The 18,756-nt window shown below is 36.8% G+C and overlaps 1 protein-coding gene across 1 annotated transcript in view; it reads right to left on the bottom strand.

Annotated features, from left to right (window-relative positions):
- Positions 1-18,756, bottom strand: part of LOC106867387 (glutamate receptor ionotropic, NMDA 3A) — a 556,650-nt gene that overhangs the window by 146,707 nt on the left and 391,187 nt on the right. Inside the window, exon 3 of the mRNA XM_089354823.1 lies at positions 13,943-14,403. Coding sequence (XP_089210949.1) covers positions 13,943-14,356 — 414 coding nt within the window. The 5' untranslated portion in view covers positions 14,357-14,403. The remainder of the gene's footprint in view (positions 1-13,942; positions 14,404-18,756) is intronic.

Genomic DNA, 18,756 nt, shown 5'->3' with positions numbered 1-18,756 from the left:
GAGAGTGAGGAGAAGAGAGAGTGAGGAGAAGAGAGAGTGAGGAGAAGAGAGAGTGAGGAGAAGAGAGAGAGGGGAACGATGTTTGTGTGTGAGTGGGTGTCTATTATGTGCGTGTGCGAGAATGTCTTTGCCTCTGGTGTGTTTTAGGCTGAGTACGAGTATGTGCTTATGAGCTTGTGTGTGAGAGAACGGCAGCAATTAAAACAAGAACTCTGCTGAATTATGATGGTAACTGAGCCAATCAGTAAAATAGAGATCGATAAAATAAATACTGGAGTGAAATAAGTAATGGGGTCACTAAGATCGACTGAAACTGAAAACGCTGCAAGAGGTGGGCCAGCATAACAACAGTATAATTACAAAACCCATTTAATACCGAATACAAAACCATAACGGATATATATATATATGTGTGTGTGTGTGTGTGTGTGTGTGTGTGTATGGATGGACGGATGGATGTATGGAAGGATATATATATGTTTGGATAGATGTAAGGATGTGGGTGTGTGCGCGCGCGTGCCTGCGTGGGGTGTGTATATATATATATATATATATATATATATGCGCACACACATGCACGCAAGCATGCGCGCGCACAATCACACCACACATACACACATCTTTACATCCTTCCAAAGATCTATACATCCTTACATCCTTCCATCCATCCAACCTTCCATCCATCCATCCATACATATATACATGCACACACACATACATTAAATAAGTCATAATGGATATACATATATTCTTTCGTTCTTTTACTTGTTTCAGTCATTTGACTGCGACCATGCTGGAGCACCAGCTTTAATCGAAAAACTCGCCCCCAGGACTTATTCTTTGTAAGCCTAGCACTTATTCTATCGGTCTCTTAAGCCGAGCTGCTAAGTAACGGCTTAGTTATCGGTTGTCAAGCGATGGTGGGGGTCAGATACACACACACAAGCACACACACACACACATACATACATACATACATACATACATACATACATACATACATACATATATATATTCATATGACGGGCTTCTTTCAGTTTCCGTCTACCAAATCCACTCACAATGGTTTCGTCGGCCCGAAGCTATAGTAGAAGACACTTGCTCAAGATGCCACACAGTGGGACTGAACTCGAAACCATGTGGTCAGGAAACAAGCTTCTTACTACACCTTCTTCCCTGCGCCTATATATATATATATATATATATATATAAATATATATATATATATATATATATATATATATATATATATATGTATATATATATATATATATATGTATGTATGTATGTATGTATGTATGTATGTATGTATGTATGTATACACACATTCACACAAATCTTTACATCCATCTATACATACGTACACACACACACACACACACACACACACACACACACGACATATATTCATAGGAAGAAATACAGCTCTTGATAAATTCTGTGCGTATATTTCGAAGTTTCCTATAGCAAAACCGAAAAACATTTTTTTTTTTTTGCACTACAATGGATCCCCTAACAATTTGGTAAAAATGCAATCATTAAGGAAATCAGAAGACGTTCAGTTGTTGTCATAGATACAGAATATTACGAGAATATTGTATTGAATATGCTACAATGTATTCTATGAAGAGAACAAAAATTACAATCCTGTGAAAAATTACGGAACTTACAACTAACATATATTGAAATTTATTAACCGATAAAGCACTAAATTACATTATGTAAACACGATTTTATGTTTGGGTAGCAACTGTTATATGCTTACCCCTAGAATGAATGAAAAATGGTTAATATTCCTTTCAAACTTTGCTTTTACATTTATTCAAACGCCCAAAGAATTCCTCCCAACGCATGGTTGTGATGCTCCACCACTACTCTTGATCGTGATCAAAGATGCACATATTGTCAGCCACTAAGGGACATACTCAAGTGGTTACGGTCAAGTAACTAACAAGCAAACCTATGGTATTGAGCAGAATATTTGGTATAACAATATTTCTGCTTCAGCAACTCAGCACTGAGTCTGTCTGAAATTTAATGGAAAATATGTCAGTTCCAAAACATTGATGTCCAGGTCACAAAAGCAAAGTTTTAAGGGATAAGTAGTGATTTTCTTTGATTTCTAGATAGAAGCAAATAGGAAATAACAATTTCTGACTAAAGGCAAAAAAAAAAAAAGAAAATTAAAACAAAAAATTAGTTACATTGTATTACCTGACAAACTTCAAATAAAAATAAGAACTTCTAAGGACTATCTAAAATACTTAAGTGTAAACTAATTAATGAAACATGTGGAAAATCAAAAATTAATTAATTAATTGTGTGAAAGTACCGTCACCACATTGTAGGTAAAACGAAAACCTATTTAAGCAGGCCCACTTTGCGAAGAACATCGTTTAAGTAAATTCCTAGACATTGTGCTAAAGTTTTTCCACAAGCACGTACAGAGATTCATAAATGATATTCCTACTAGAGTATACGAACAGACCTATAGTATCACATTTGATGTGAACCTGGCAACACTCCAGATAATTATAAAATCGAAGCTATAAAATACTGACTAGAATCATTTCCGTATGAAATGCCAGATACGAGAGCATTTAGATAAAAAAATTTATTGTGGATGACCTCCGGTTTATTTTAGAAAACACTATTGCTGCATACATACATGCGTGTGTATACATATTGATATTTACATATAAACAGGGGTCGTACAAAGTAATGGAAGCACCTAGCATCTTAGCATCATAATTTTGAAATATCTATAAAAACAGTCAAAAGCTTGTTTATTTTTATGTTTATTTTTATTTATTATTAGTGTTGTTTAATATATTTTGCTTAAATTGTTGTTTCTTTTCAGATATCGTCAGAAAAAGGTAATTAAATTCATTAAAATGACAGATCTGTCGGACTTTCAAAGAGGTCAAATTGTTGGTGCTCGTATGGAAGGCGCTAGCGTAACGAAAACAGCCGAAATGTTTGGTGTATCAAGAAGTTCAGTCTCAAAAGTAATGACAGCCTTTGAGAAAGAGGGGAAAAACTCCTCGTTGAAACAAAACTCCAGAAGAAAACCAACACTTTCAGATAGAGACCGTTGAACTCTTACGCGAATTGTTAGAAAGGATCACAAAAGTAGAGCTCCCAAAATTACTGCAGAGCTTAATGACCACCCCGAGAACTCAGTTTCCACAAAAACTGTCCGCCGAGAGCTGCACAAAGCCGGATTTCACGGGAAGTCTGCAATCAGAAAACCACTACTTTCAAAACAAACGTTGCAAAGTGTTTAGAGCGGAGTAAAACCCTACAGAATTGTTCCCGAGAGCAATGGAATAATTTTATTTTCTCGGATGAGTCATCCTTTACCTTATTTTCGACCACCATGTACAGCCAAAAGAAGCATTTGACCCAGACTGCCTTCTTCCAACTGTTAAACATGGAGGAGGATCTGTGATGATCTGAGGGGCTATATCTTGGAAATACGCCGGCCTAATGGTTTCCCTTCATGGCAGAATTAATAGTCAAGACTATTTAAGCATTTTATCTAATCAAATTCATCGTATGGTTACGGAACTGTTTCCGGAGAGAAACGCAATCTTTCAGGATGATAGTGCACCAATTCACACAGCTAAAGTTGTTACTGAATGGCCCGAGGGACATTCTAGTGAAGTTAGACATCTTATCTGGCCACCACAGTCCCCAGATCTCAATATTATTGAACATTTATGACGCATTTTAGAAAAACAAATAAGGAGTCGATATCCTCTACCATCATCACTACAAGAACTGGAGAATGGACAAACATTCCTTTGGAAACAATTTGAACTTTGTACGAATCCATACCTCGTAGAATTCAAGCTATGATCACTGCCAAAGGTGGTCCTACCTCATATTAAAATAAATTTGTTTGAAATTTTAAGGTGATTCTATTATTTTGTATATACACCGATATGTGTATGCGTTTATATTTGTGTGTGTGTATTAATATAGATATAGATATACAAATAAATACACGTGCATCTGTATATGTCTATGCAAATTCCTTTATGCGTGTATATATGCACATATAAATATATATGCACGTATGTATGTATGTATGTATATATAAATATATATATACATGCACGTCTGTACACACACATACGCACACACACGCGCGCACACAGACACCTATATATATATGTATCACAGAATCGCATACATGAACTATGAGTAACTTGAGAATTTTTCTACCTTCTGCAGCTTATGAAACGACAACGAAGAGGCTCATCCGACGACCCAGTTCAACACTAAAATTTATAAGTATCTAGACGAAGAGTAGTAGTCACATACTACGTGTAGTACTCTTATGCGACGAGCTGGCAGAAACGTTAGCACGCTAGGCGAAACGCTTAGCGGTGTTTCGTCTGTCTTTACGTTCTGAGTTCAAATTCCACCGATGTCGACTTTGCCTTCCATCCTTTCGATAAAATAAGTACCATTTGCGTACTGGGGTTGATCTATTCGACTGGTCCCCTCTCCCCCAAATTTAGGGCCTTGTGCTTAGAGTATGAAAGAACTACGAGTAGTACTCACTTGACGCCCCTTTCTTTCCTTCTCCAGAGAAATATCACACTTCAATAGACTAGTATCCTATAACTTATATCTTTACTTCACTAACAGTACAAAACTGGAGATAGAGACTTCAATATGGATTTTGTGGCTCTGAAAATGATATTAAAGACTATTCTTTATTTGCATTCGCTTGAAAATGGTTATATCAATCGATTCTATATGATCCTAATTTTCGCTGAGAAAAAAAAATTCATACAGACCAAATTAGATTTGATTATTTTTCTGGAGCGAAAATAAAAACTTAAAATGCGATAATCAATATCATCGCAATCTCACGTACACGTACACTAGACGTGCGTGCGCGTACATACACGCACGTATATATATATGCACAATACACATACATATGCATATGCACTTCTATATACATACACACATAGACATTTATATATATACATACATACATACATACATATATATATATATATATAGGTATGTATGTATATATACGTATATATCTATATATCTATATATATTCGCTTAAATACATATATATATATATATATATATATGTATTTATGTATATATACGTATATATATATATATATTCGCTTATATATATATATATATATATATATATATATATATATATGTATTTATGTATATATACGTATATATACATATATATATATATATATATATATTCGCTTATATATATATATATATATATATATATATATATACATACATATGTGTGTGTGTATGTTTGTGTGTGTATGAGAGGGAGAAAGAGAGAGAGTGTGCGTGTTTTGACATTTAGTTTCTTTTGTGAAGTTTCTTCAATTCTCTTTATATGTTTCATCATTAATGTTGTTTTTTATTTTTGTTGTTCTTGTCATTTTTGTCGTTCTTGTAATTGCCTTTGTTGTTGTGAATATTACAATTCTTATTATTGCATTCACAGTGTAGGGACGTGTTCCAAAATTCCTCGAGGATTCAGAGCAATTTACCATGTACAACTGAATGAAAAATATTCAGTCTTGGCCAATTTTCAATAAGAAACATCCTGGAAGGCTTTGGCTGTCGTCCCCTACGCCGAAGGTGGTTGTGGTGATGTAAGGTCTGTCATTTTGGACATAAGTATATTTTCTCCTTCTGTTTACAACTAATTCAAGATGTATTTCTCAGTAGAGAAAAAAGTGCCCTATTAGAAAAATCGATCATGGACGTACGAAACAGAAAATAAATAAACGCAAGAGAAAAAGAAAAAAAAATTCAATTCTGCAGCAAAGCTCAAACCACAAAATGAATTACATTTAAACGATTAAATACGTTTGTCAATTTGAATAATTTGAAAGATGTTGCTATTAATAACAATATTAATAACAATATTAATAACAATATTAATAACAATATTAATAACAATATTAATAACAATATTAATAACAATATTAATAACAATATTAATAACAATATTAATAACAATATTAATAACAATATTAATAACAATATTAATAACAATATTAATAACAATATTAATAACAATATTAACACACATTTTAAGGTGGCAAGCTGGCGGAATCGTTACCACACCAGGAGAAGTACTTCGCGGCATGATGTCCTTCTTTACGTTCTGAGTTCAAATTCTACCGAGGTTGAATTTACCTTTCATTCTTTCGGGGTTGATAAAAGTACCAGCTGAGCACTGGAGTCGACTTACTCCCTCCTCAGAAATTACCAGCCTTATGCCAAAATTTGAAATCAATATTAATACACAATATTGATCCACACATACACATGCTCAACTTTCTCTGTCATGGTCATTGCGACGCTCACACACTACACACCTTCCTTCCAGCCACTGCTGTAAACAGTGGAAGTGAGCTAAAGCGTTAAAACTTTGTGCGCATTCACAGCAGAATTTAAAGTCAAACTGTGCTTAGCGGCTTTACACTGCGTAGTTTAGCTTCGTTACTATGGCAACAGTCTGGATACTTATTGATCGGACCACGTATACCTTTGCTTCCCGCCTTGTTTTATATGACATCTTGAGTCTGATCGCCACAAAATTTTGTGACAAATTTGTATCGCATTTCTTTTCTCCGCAAATAGGCCCTTGGTGGGAAATAAAGACATCATTGTTGTTGGTGTCGCTTTCAATTCTATCATTGAGATTATTATTTTTATTGTTATTATTATTATTATTATTATTATTATTATTATTATTATTATGTTATCTTTTTTAAAGGAAATATAATTTCGAGTATCGAATTCACAGAATTATGAAGAATCGATTATTGTTTTCGAATAATTTCCATTCTTGGTAACACTGGATTTTTTCTCCACAACGGGCGACTCAATACAACCGTTATTATAGTATACACACACATACACACACAAACACACACAAGTATATATATATATATATATATATACATATATATATGCAAACATACATACACACATAATCCCTATTGTGGTGCCAAGACACAAGACATGTCCGATTCTTGCGAGAGAATAGAGAGGAAGCAAACATTTTTGTCATTATTTTTTACTTTTCATATACAGATATCTTCTTTTCTGTTTTATTTTCTTCTTTCCTTTTTACCTTTGACCTAACATCATCAACCATTTCACTATATTTAAATGCAACTGTCATTGTTTATATCTAGAGGGGGAAAGTGTACGAAAGGAAAAAAATCACTAAAAGTAACGGAAAAATCAAATTTCCGTCGGGCCATTGTTCTGCATTTTTAAAAATTATCTTTAGAATGCTGACTTAGAAAGTAGGTTCTAAGAAGAAATGGGGTTATGAGCGATATTTGTGCGCTGGTTTTGAATCTTTAATAAAATATTCATGACATCAGAAAGAGGAAAGTATATCACAACTTCTTCAAACGACTCTCAAATAAGTCTGAAGTACTCATCCATGGTTAGACCGTTACCTTCGATCTTAGTAAAGCATGTTTTCATTGATGCTGTTGTTTAACCTGAGGTCAGATCTGATTGGCAGTTACTTACGATCAAAGACGTTCAAATCTTAATAGTACCAGAACAAATAATTCAATGAACTTGTCCGACTCTAATGATCCTGTCCGCTCGTCATCTTCGTACTTACTTTTATAATCCTTTCTATTATAGGCACATGACCTCGAAACTTTGAAGGAGAGGGCTAATCGATTACATTGACCACAACGCTCATTCTTCTGGTAATTATTTTTATCGACTCCGAAGGGATGAAAGACAGAGTCATCCTCGGCAGAATTTGAACTCGGAACATAAAGACGGACGAAATGCCGCGAAACATTTTGTCCGGTGTGCTAACGATTCAGCCAGCTCATCGACCTAATATCAATTATAATAATAATAACCCTTTCTGCTTTCGGTACATCCACACCACTGTCTGACTCGTAGTTATTTTATCGACGCTGAAGGATGAAAAGAAAGAAAGTTGACCTCAATGAAATTTGAATTCAGGACATAACGACGAACGAAATGCCGCTAAGCATTTTGTCCGGTGTGCTTACGACTCTGCCAGCTCCCCACCTTTCTATTTATTCTGGTAATGGTTGTTAGAATGAATTGAATGTTATATTTCTTCCTTATTCCCTCAATACTTATTAAATTAATTACAAAGTACAGCCAGATGTCTGTCGCGAGCGAATATGGCTTCGTAGCATATATATTTTCGCTAATAATTTTAGGTTCCTTTATAACCTCTCTCCATCTTTATGCTTCTTCCGGTGGAACTTCCAGTACGTAACAGATGGAAAGAGATAGAGAGGGTAGCATCAGTGCCGGGCTGCTAGTCCTTGCTGCTAAGTAGACTGGAATGACGTGAACTTAAATGCGCTGCTCATCCCAGAACATGAATGCACTATCTTTTGATCTTAAACTAAACTCTCTAACCACTAAGCTTCGCGCCTCTATTGTGATTAAGTATTAAAGCAATTATTTCATTTATACATAGGAGTTATTGTTAAATATATTGAAATGTTTGGATAGGTTTAATGATGTTATATTTTATTATTTTCTAGTTATTTAAGGGAACATAACTCTAAACTTAGTAAATACATTAACCATTATCGGAAACAATTTTAGTTGCTCAGTTGACGGCCTGTGTCTCCACAATAAACATATTTACCACTAGACGGTTGAGTTCAAGTCCTTGTTCATTTTCTTGTTTATTAGAAGCGGATGAAATTTGCGTGAATTTTATGATATGATATTTTTCTAATAACGATTTAAAAGAACGAACGAGCTTTACAACCTGGAATCGAAACCGAGCCGCTCATTCTGCTAGTTACTTGCTTACGTCTAGTTTACTGCGGTCATTTCTTACGTAACTGTGATTCTGACAGAGAATTAACCACTCTTGAGAAATAATTTCTGATTAAACTGAGCGAGACGAAAGACAGGAAATTGATTTAGGGAAGGCTATGTTTCAGGGACTGTAACTGAGAGCGAACTTAAGAACTTTTACCACGAAATATACCAACTCACTTAATTGGCAAATGTGGCTTCTTCGAAGCGTTTTAGCAGACCCAATTATAGAAATTACTGAAAAGCTTTTAGTAATATGAGTGAAGTAAAGGTAAGTAGAGGAGGTGATCAGCAGGTGAGAGGAAGTTATTGCTATACTTTTAAATCAATGATTCTATTTTCTTGTCACATGCTTAGACATGTCAATCATACTCCACACAAACACACGAATAGACAAACGCACACATATACAGTATATAGTCAGACAAACGTACTGACGCATACACACATATATGAATATATGCGTGTGCGCATGTGTGTGTCTTGTTGGGCGTGTATATATATATATATATATATATATATATGCGCGTGTGTGTGTGCATAAATACATATGTGCATCTATATATGTGTATACATATGTATATTTGGCTATATAAATGTGAAAAAATATGTATATATATGTAAAGATATGGATGCAGACATGTGTATATATATATATATATATATATATATATATATATATATATATATATATATATATATATATATATATATATATATATATATATATATATGCATGTATATATATTTGTATATATATATATATATATATAAATACACACATGGAGGTTGTATATCTATGCCTTAGTGTGTGTTGTGTGCGTGCGTGCGTGCGTGCGTGTGTGTGTATGTGTGCTTATGTTTCTGTGTGTGTGTGAGTATGTTTGCGCGTTTGTACGCTGAAACATATAGCGATGGAGACATACTTACTCGTATTGTTCCATATCTATAAATCAATATAAAATCTTATACAAAGATTAATGCTCTTTATCAATCAGAGTGTCTCTGCTGGTGAGGTGCATAAGTACGTAATGAGACTGTATGAGAGCGTCAGTGTGTGCTCATATATATATAAATATATATATATATATATATATATATATATATATATATATATATATATATAGGTGAGAAAGTTGGTATGTGAAAGCACGTGGTTGGATGTATAAAAGATAATAAGAGTGAAAAAACTACAGAAGACTTGTGTTATGTGGTTAAATTATGTCAGAAAAATGTTAGAAAAATGTTAGAAAATCTTTTTGGTATATAAACATTGTATTTTGAGAAATAACCGGTTTCGTGTTGTCTTTTCAAATTTCTCTACTTCATTGTAACGTGTTCGCTCCATATAATTCCAAATCTGTTTGTAGATAGCGTATAGTTTGAGTGGAAGTCAGAATTGAAGAATGTTGGAGATTCCTGTACATACAGTGGTTTTGAAGAATCTGATAACCGATAAAGACTGAACTGGATGTATACTGGACATATTTGTTTAAAGGAATTTGCCATCGTTAGTGCTGGTCTCATAATATGCGCATGCAAGGATACAAACACTTACAGATATTATACGCACAGATGCAAACAAACATAGATATATACATATGTATGCATATACATATTTTATATATGTATATACACACCGAAATATGTATGAACAAACTAGCCACGTATGTTTTTTCTATATAATCTAATATAGGGTGGCGAGCTGGCAAGGGCCGCGAGCGGGCAGAATCGATAGCACGCCGGGAAAATTGCTTAGCGGTATTTCGTCTGTCTTTATGTTCTGAGTTCTAATTCCGCCGAGGTTGACTTTGACTTTCATCCTTTCGGGGTCGATTAAATAAGTACCAGTTACGCACTGGGGTCGATGTAATCGATTGAAACCTTTTGTCTATTCTTGTTTGTCCAATCTATGTTTAGCCCCCTGTGGGCAATAAAGAAATACATATAATCTAATATAGTATGATATGCATGCGTGTGTGTATATATATATATATATATATACATATATAGTATTTGTTACATTATTTTTCCTTACATAGAAAAACATACGTTGAATCACACAATCGTGAGTGCAACATTCCTAACCACAATACCATGCACCACTCCATATCTATAAATCCTAGTGGTTTGTGTATTGCCATCACGATGGCAAGATCGCGGTTTCGATTCCCAGACCGTCGGTGCGTTGAGTTCTTGAGCAAAACACTTCATTTCATGTTGCTCAATCCCATTCAACTCTAAAACTGACTGGCGTTCCAGACAAGGGAAATGCTGACCAGCCCGCCTAGCCAGTGGGGTAGCATCACTCGTAAGTCACAACAATGTGAGGAGGAGCATTGTGACCAGCGGTGTATATCTACATTTGGTCGATACAGTTACATATATTATATGCTCGTATATGATATATGTAACCCTTAAATTCTTAGCTCTCATGGAAACTAAAGAGATTATAACATTTATACTGATATCTTTACTTGCCATTATGCCTTGAAACATTTTACTGGCGCGTGATGTTAATGTTTCACAAAATAATGAAAAGAAAAATATAGAAAGTCTAAAATACTATTTTGACATTTAGATCTTTTCAAATTAAAGATAAAAAACCTCTTCTAAATATATATTAATATCATACCCCAATACCCACATTTTATATATACACAGGCAGAGTTGTCAGTAGGTTGTTATGTAGACGTATATATATGTATATGGATATATATATATATATATATATATATATATATATATATATATATATATATATATATATATATATATATATATATACATACACACACACACACACACACACACACACACATATATATATGTGTGTGTGTGTGTGTGTGTGTGTGTGTGTGTATGTGTGTGTAGGTAAATGGATATGTAAGTAAACAGATATTTAAACAGATAGATAGGTGGTATATAGGTAATACGGACAGACAAGCATACACACACACACACACACACACACACACATATATATACATATATATATATAGAGAGAGAGAGGAGGGCTTCTTTCAGTTTCCGTCTCGGCCCGAAGCCATGGAAGAAGGAGGGGGAGGAGGAGGAGGAGTAGGAGGAGTAGGAGGAGTAGGAGGAGGAGAAGTAAAGTGAGAGAAATATAATCCCTGAAATACTGGTGTTACTGCCCTCGTGGGCTCAAATTGCTTTAAACTGTGTATGTATTCAAAATTACTTATGTATTTAAAGGCATTCCAGTCACGACCATTCCATCTTTGTTTTAGAAACGGAAGTGTTTTCCTAAGGCTATACTTTCCACCAGTTTTCCTTTTCCATGCGTTCGCGATTGATTTTAAGAATTGGTTGCTATTTCTAGCACATTCATAGACAGTTTGATCGTTCTGTCGATAGGCGAATATGATTTAAATATTTTTCGTTGATATAATGGTATTTCAACCGTCACCATCCATCCTGTCTTCCTGTCAGAATGTTCACAGTCTATCGAGGACTAAGTTCTCCAATATGTCCCTTACTGTTTAAGACTATGGAGTTATTTCAGGTATATTTTCCTGCTATCTCTAACAGATCGAGTGACCACATCGAGGCTTTTTCGATATGCTTGATTGCTGCATGGCTGAGACTTATTACACAGTTATATAATTAATATAATTACGTAGTTGTATAATTATATAATTAGATGTTGATTGAAAGGAAAAATCATTGATTAACGATGATGTCAAACTAATCAGACACAGGGTCAATTTTCATAAGAAGAAGAAAACGGTAGTTCATTGTGATCTTTGCCGTCGTTGCTATTGCTGTACTTGTTGATATTTAGTTCCGGGTCAGCCCTGGTCAAGCGCACATATGATGAAAGTTGTTTTAGCCGTGACCATCTCGTCATTGAATTTTACAGAGTTGGTGTATGTACGAACACACATAATCCCATGTGTGACTTCCTTTCTTGACGAGGAAGATTATAAAGCAAAAATTGAGAGAGATGTTGTTGCTATTTCTAACAGGTTTAGTGACCGCTCATAACCTTTGTTATCTGTTGGGTGCGTTTCAGAATGAACGATGTTACAGCTACATACATACGTACATACATACATACATACATACATACATACATGATAGATCGCTGACCACGACATTAAATTTTTTTTTCTCCTTGTTTTTCTCCTTATTCTTTCTGTTGAAGAGCGTAGCTCGAAACGTTAAAGACTTTCTCTATTCCCGAGCATTAAACTAATACATCCTTTTGTTATTTACACCACCTGTCCTCGTCTGTTGTTGTTTTTTTCGTAAATTCTCCCATACATACATACATACATACATACATACATACATACATACGTACATACTTTGGCCAAATAGCCTTTTGGTCAGCTGAAGGTAGAGGCGAAGAATGAGAGAAAAAAAGATGATGGGAGAAAAAGATAAGAAAAGAAAACGAAGGATCGAGAAGTGTTAACGACGCGCGGTGGAGTTGGCAAGGAAAACTTATTACGTGATTAAAAAGTTAACTGGAGGGAAAGGTAGATAGAAACAGATTGACAGGGGAGGCGGTTATATTGAAAGATAGAGGGGGGAGGAGGCACATAGCAGCGGTGGTGTGTTGATATTGAAAAGTTTATTTTTTTTTCTTCAATTTATTTTTTCCTAGTTACCATCGCATACGCGTAATAGCAATTATTCATCGGCTGCTTAAATAATTGATATTTGCTTATGAGTAATTTAGCTTGAACTCTTAATTCAGAAGAAACACGTTTGCAAGCTGCCCGAGAAAAGATGCGCAGATATAGAACACAGGCTATAAAAATGCAAGTCATCTTTTCTTTTCTTGAGTAGATCCTCTTAATTTTTTCTATTCTGTGGAATTTACACGGGTCCTACTAATATGTATTTGTTTTACAAGGTTCCCGACAGACAGACAGATAGATAGGCAGGTAGGTAGGTAGGTAGGTAGGTAGGTAGGTAGGTAGGTAGGTAGATAGATAGATAGATAGATCGATAAATCGATAGATAGATAGATAGATAGATAGATAGATAGATAGATAGATAGATGATAACGAAAATCAGAATAAAGTCGATCACTCACCAAAATGTGTCCAGGCGTCGTGTCATAAGCCAAAAGCGTTATGTTGAACGTGTCAGCTGTCAGCGCTGCTGTCATCATTGTCGGTGTTAAACCGAAAGCTACCATCACGTGGTATGTATATTTGCTGCACACACCGTCCATCTCTCGTAGTCCAGTAGCGAAATCCTTTTTGGCCTTAATCACCGACCAGTTATAATAAAACGTCTGAAAAGGTCCCACGGTGTCACTGTTGGGTAAAAAATTGGTGAAGGCGTCGACGCAATCTTTGTAAATGTCCGAGTCGCAGAGGCCAAGGATGTGAATTTGGTCATAGTCTAACGCAGCGTTCGTAGCGAACCCTGTTGTGGTCCACATACAAAGCAGCCAAACTAGCAGTGATATGGCATTATTATTATTATTGTTATTAGCTAACATCCTCGACCGGTGTGGACATTATGTTTTTTACGCCGTGAATGCAGCATCTGAAACGATAAACGAACGAAGACAACCTGAAGCTTTTAGCAAACTAGTAATAATTTTGTTTATGACAACATCGTTAATAATTATAAGAATAGTGGATAGCATTAATAAAAAAAATGGTGCGGATGTAAGAGGGGGTAAAAGAAAGAAATGAAAGAAAGTAAGAAGGAAAGAAAGAAGAAAAGAAACAAGGAATGAAAGGCAGAAAGATTTTATTATTTATTATAAAATCGTGAAAATATAAAAGAACAAATGGTAAAAAGTGATTAAAAACGAAAAAAACACACACGCACACATGCTCGCATATTCGAATATATGTATTCATATAGCTGTATGTATTTGAATACGTATGACTATTTATGAGTGTGTATGCGTGTGTGCGCGCGCGTAAGTAGTATACATATACATATATATATACATACATACATACATACATATATATATATATATATATATATATATATATATATATATATATATATATATATATAGATAGATAGATAGATAGATAGATAGATAGATAGATAGATAGATAGATAGATAGATAGATAGATAGATAGATATACAGGGCAGGGAATCGTCAATTAGTAATAAAATTAATAATTAACAATTTTGCCGGGTAGCTCAGTATCAATTTAGAGAAAAATTTGTAGTTTTGGAATCAGTAGTTCTTTGGCTGCTATTTCTGAATTCTCAGTATGTTGGAGAAGCAGTTTACTGCTAATCCCTATATATTTATGATTATATATATATATATATATATATATATATATATATATATACGCATATGCATGTAAGTATGTACACAAGTACGAATATATATATATATATATATATATATATATATATATATATATATATATATATATATATATATATATATATATATATATCATAAATATATAGGGATTGACAGTAACCTGCTTCTCCAACATACTGAGAATTCAGAAATAGCAGCCAAAGAACTACTGATTCTAAAACTACAAATTTTACTCTAAATTGATAGCGATATTTTTGATACACACAGAACAAAAAACAGTAGAGAGGAGTAAAAAAACAACTTGCCTTTAGTTAATTTAGTACGACTGTTTCACAGTTAAGAACATGGAATACTCCATTCTGATCTTCAGCTAAATATTCTAATAAATTTGCCAATGTCTAAATAACTCACGTTAATTTTGACCATGAGACATCAAGACCACGTGAGGCAGACATTAAGAAATTTATCGGCCAGTGAGTTTTAATTTTATTACTAATTGACGATTCCCTGCCCTGTATATCTATATCTATCTATCTATCTATTAACAGGAGCCATCGTTAACAACCGCTGGTGGTTTGCCCTGAAAATGGCAATCAAATCGGAATCTATTAGGTTTAGTAAAGAACTAGCGATAGATCGAAATAGAGTAGAGGGAGACTTAGTTAAGAAACTAGAAGAGGCACTTACAACTGGCAGCGCAACCAACGTTTTGGCTGCGAGGATGGCCCTCGACCAACACCTCAACGCCAAACACGAAGGTTGCGTCGTCAGAGCTAAAATGCGTGCCTTAAGGAACGAAGGGATCGAAGCTGCGCGAGAAGCCCGGGTGGCGGAGGCGCAACGCGGTAACAGAGCCACCATTCGGTCTCTAATCGATGAACAGGGATGTAGTCTGCTCGACCCCGAAAGGATGTGTGGGGCCTTTCAACAGCACTTTGCTCGACTGTTCGGTGCGAGCGGTGAGTCGGAACGCAGGATGGACTTCACTGCCTACCTGACCGGCCTGCCGCGGCTCTCGGCGGGAGAGGCAGAGTGTTGTGAGGGTCCCATCACAGCTGCTGAAGTAAGGGATGCTATGGCGGGCTGCGCGAGGGATAAGTCACCTGGATTGGATGGTCTACCCTACGAGCTGTATTGTCAAATGCCAGACTTGTTTGGCGACCTCTTGGCATCAGTCTACTGCAACTGGCAACAAAACGGGAGAATTCCCGGTTTCGTGAGCCGAGGTGCAGTGACATTGCTGAAGAAAGACCCAAACAAGGGGAATTTTATAGATAATTTCAGGCCCATCACTCTGCTCAACGCAGACTTGAAAATTTTGGCCAAAGTAATAGCGGAGAGGTTGGCGCTTGTCATCGATAAACTGGTCGACAGGGCGCAAACATGCGCCGTGCCGGGCAGAAGTATCCATGACAACCTCCACCTCATGCGCTACATCATGGACAGGGTAGTTAAGGATCCTGGGATGGGTGGGGCGCTGATCAATTTAGATCAATCTAAAGCCTTCGATAGGGTCGACCATCGATACCTAGCGGCCGTCCTCAGGGCAGCTGGCTTTGGTCCCGTCTTCCGCGGTTGGATCGCTGCCTTGTATAGCGGCATCCGATCGGTAATACGGGTAAACGGTCACCTGTCAAAACCGTTCGACATCACGCGTTCGGTCCGTCAGGGATGTCCCTTGTCGGCGCTTCTGTATGTATTGACGATCGAACCACTACTGCGGAAGCTGGCGACACTGAGGGGTATCCCACGAGAGCTGGGTTGCGGGACGAGCGTGTCTGCATATGCGGACGATGTCACCGTCATAGTGTCGAGCGAAAAGCACGTCGAGATGCTAGGCGAGACACTTAAAGAATACGAAACGGTGACAGGAGCAAAAATTAACCCGGAAAAGTCAGTGGGTTTGTTACTCGGCACCTGGAGAAGCAAGCCCATACCGTCCAACAGTGACTCCGTAGTGGGACGCTGGACGGACGGACCGGTTAAACTGCTCGGGGTCTGGTTCAGTCCGGACCTCCAAATGGATAAGAACTGGGACGAGATTACCAGTAGAGTGATCAAACTCAGCCAAACATGGGCTGAGAGAAAGTTATCTCTAAAAGGCCGGGCGGAGGTGGCTAATGTGTATATCGCATCAGTCATCGATTACCGCCTGACCGTCGTGCCTTGTCCCGATGCCACCATCACGAAACTAGAACGCATACTTTTCCGCTTTCTGTGGAAGGGTGGCGTTCCGATGGTGAGGCGATCCATTTGCTGTCAACAACCGTTACGTGGAGGACTGGGGATGCCGTGGTTAATGATGCGCAGACATGCGCTGAGACTGCGGCATCTCTGGAACTTCATTGACGACGGTGAACAGGTGTGGGCGCCGTTTGTGAGGCACGCCTTCCCGCAGCTCGTCTCACTCACCGAACTGCAAACATGGATCAGGAAGAGACCGAAACTGGGCGAATGGCACCGCGAGTGTCGCCAAGCTCTACAACAGCTCTGCCGTCCGGGATCAAACTTGTGCAACTTCCAAACGACCAATGCGTTCTATAGAGGACTAGTGGAGGGGAGGTCTGACGACACTCTCGGGGCAAACCTGGGTGTCGACGAGAAATTCTTAACCCGCCTTTTCAAGACGACGTTCGGGCCGGGGCCAATGGATAATTTCCAGAGATCCCTGGCTTGGCAATGCTATCGAGACGCACTACCAGTTCGAGAGAAGATCTACAGACACGGTTCGAAAACCACCGGACCGACCTGCCCGAGATGCGGTCAGAGCGACGAAACCGTTCTGCACGCACTCGTGCAGTGTCCAGATATTTCAGAGCTGTGGACCTTCGTCGAACGGCTGTTGTCGCGTGTGGGACGAGCCCACTTATCAGCCGAGTCTATCGTGAATATTGTTCCGCCACCTTCCTTTAAACGGGAAGGAAAAACGGTTTTTGTAACACTGATAGCTATGGCAAAAGAATGCGCGTGGTGGACGCGTTTGAAAGGTCTACAAACAAACACTTTCCTCTCTGGTCAGTCCCTCGTCAACTTTTTCAAGTACCACTTGAAAAGGAGGATGAGGATAGAGAGGAAAGTGTTGTCGAATGAAAGTTTCAATAAAAAATGGGTAAATGTGGCAAGAATGGTAAGAATGAAAGACGACACCATTTTAAGCATAGACTTGTAACAAAAAGAGACAAAAAGAGAGAAGGTACTTACTTTCATGTACCTTAAAAAAAAAAAGCCTGAGGTGACCGTGGTCTTTTCCGTAGGCTTTTCTCTCCACGGATAAACCTAATCTGTTCCCCGTTTTTTACATCGACTGTGATACACGATCCCTATTGATCGCCCCCTCCCACGTTTTTTTTCTTTTTTTTTTTTTTTTTTCTTCCCGCGATCCCTTTTGATCCAAATTATCCCCCCCCCCCCAAAAGCTCTACTTTGTAATTTGTCCATTTTCTGTATTTAGCCCTGTGTGGCTATAATAAAAAGATATCTATCTATCTATCTATCTATATATATATATATATATATATATATATATATATATATATATATATATATATACATGTATATATGTATATATGCATCGTATGTTAGAAGCTCCAAAATC

The sequence above is a fragment of the Octopus bimaculoides genome, chromosome 7, assembly GCF_046866305.1.
Source record: "Octopus bimaculoides isolate indiv1 chromosome 7, ASM4686630v1, whole genome shotgun sequence".
NCBI lineage: Eukaryota > Metazoa > Mollusca > Cephalopoda > Octopoda > Octopodidae > Octopus > Octopus bimaculoides.
The sequence above is the reverse complement of the archived record's forward strand: the minus strand, read 5'-3'. Positions and strand labels throughout refer to the sequence as shown.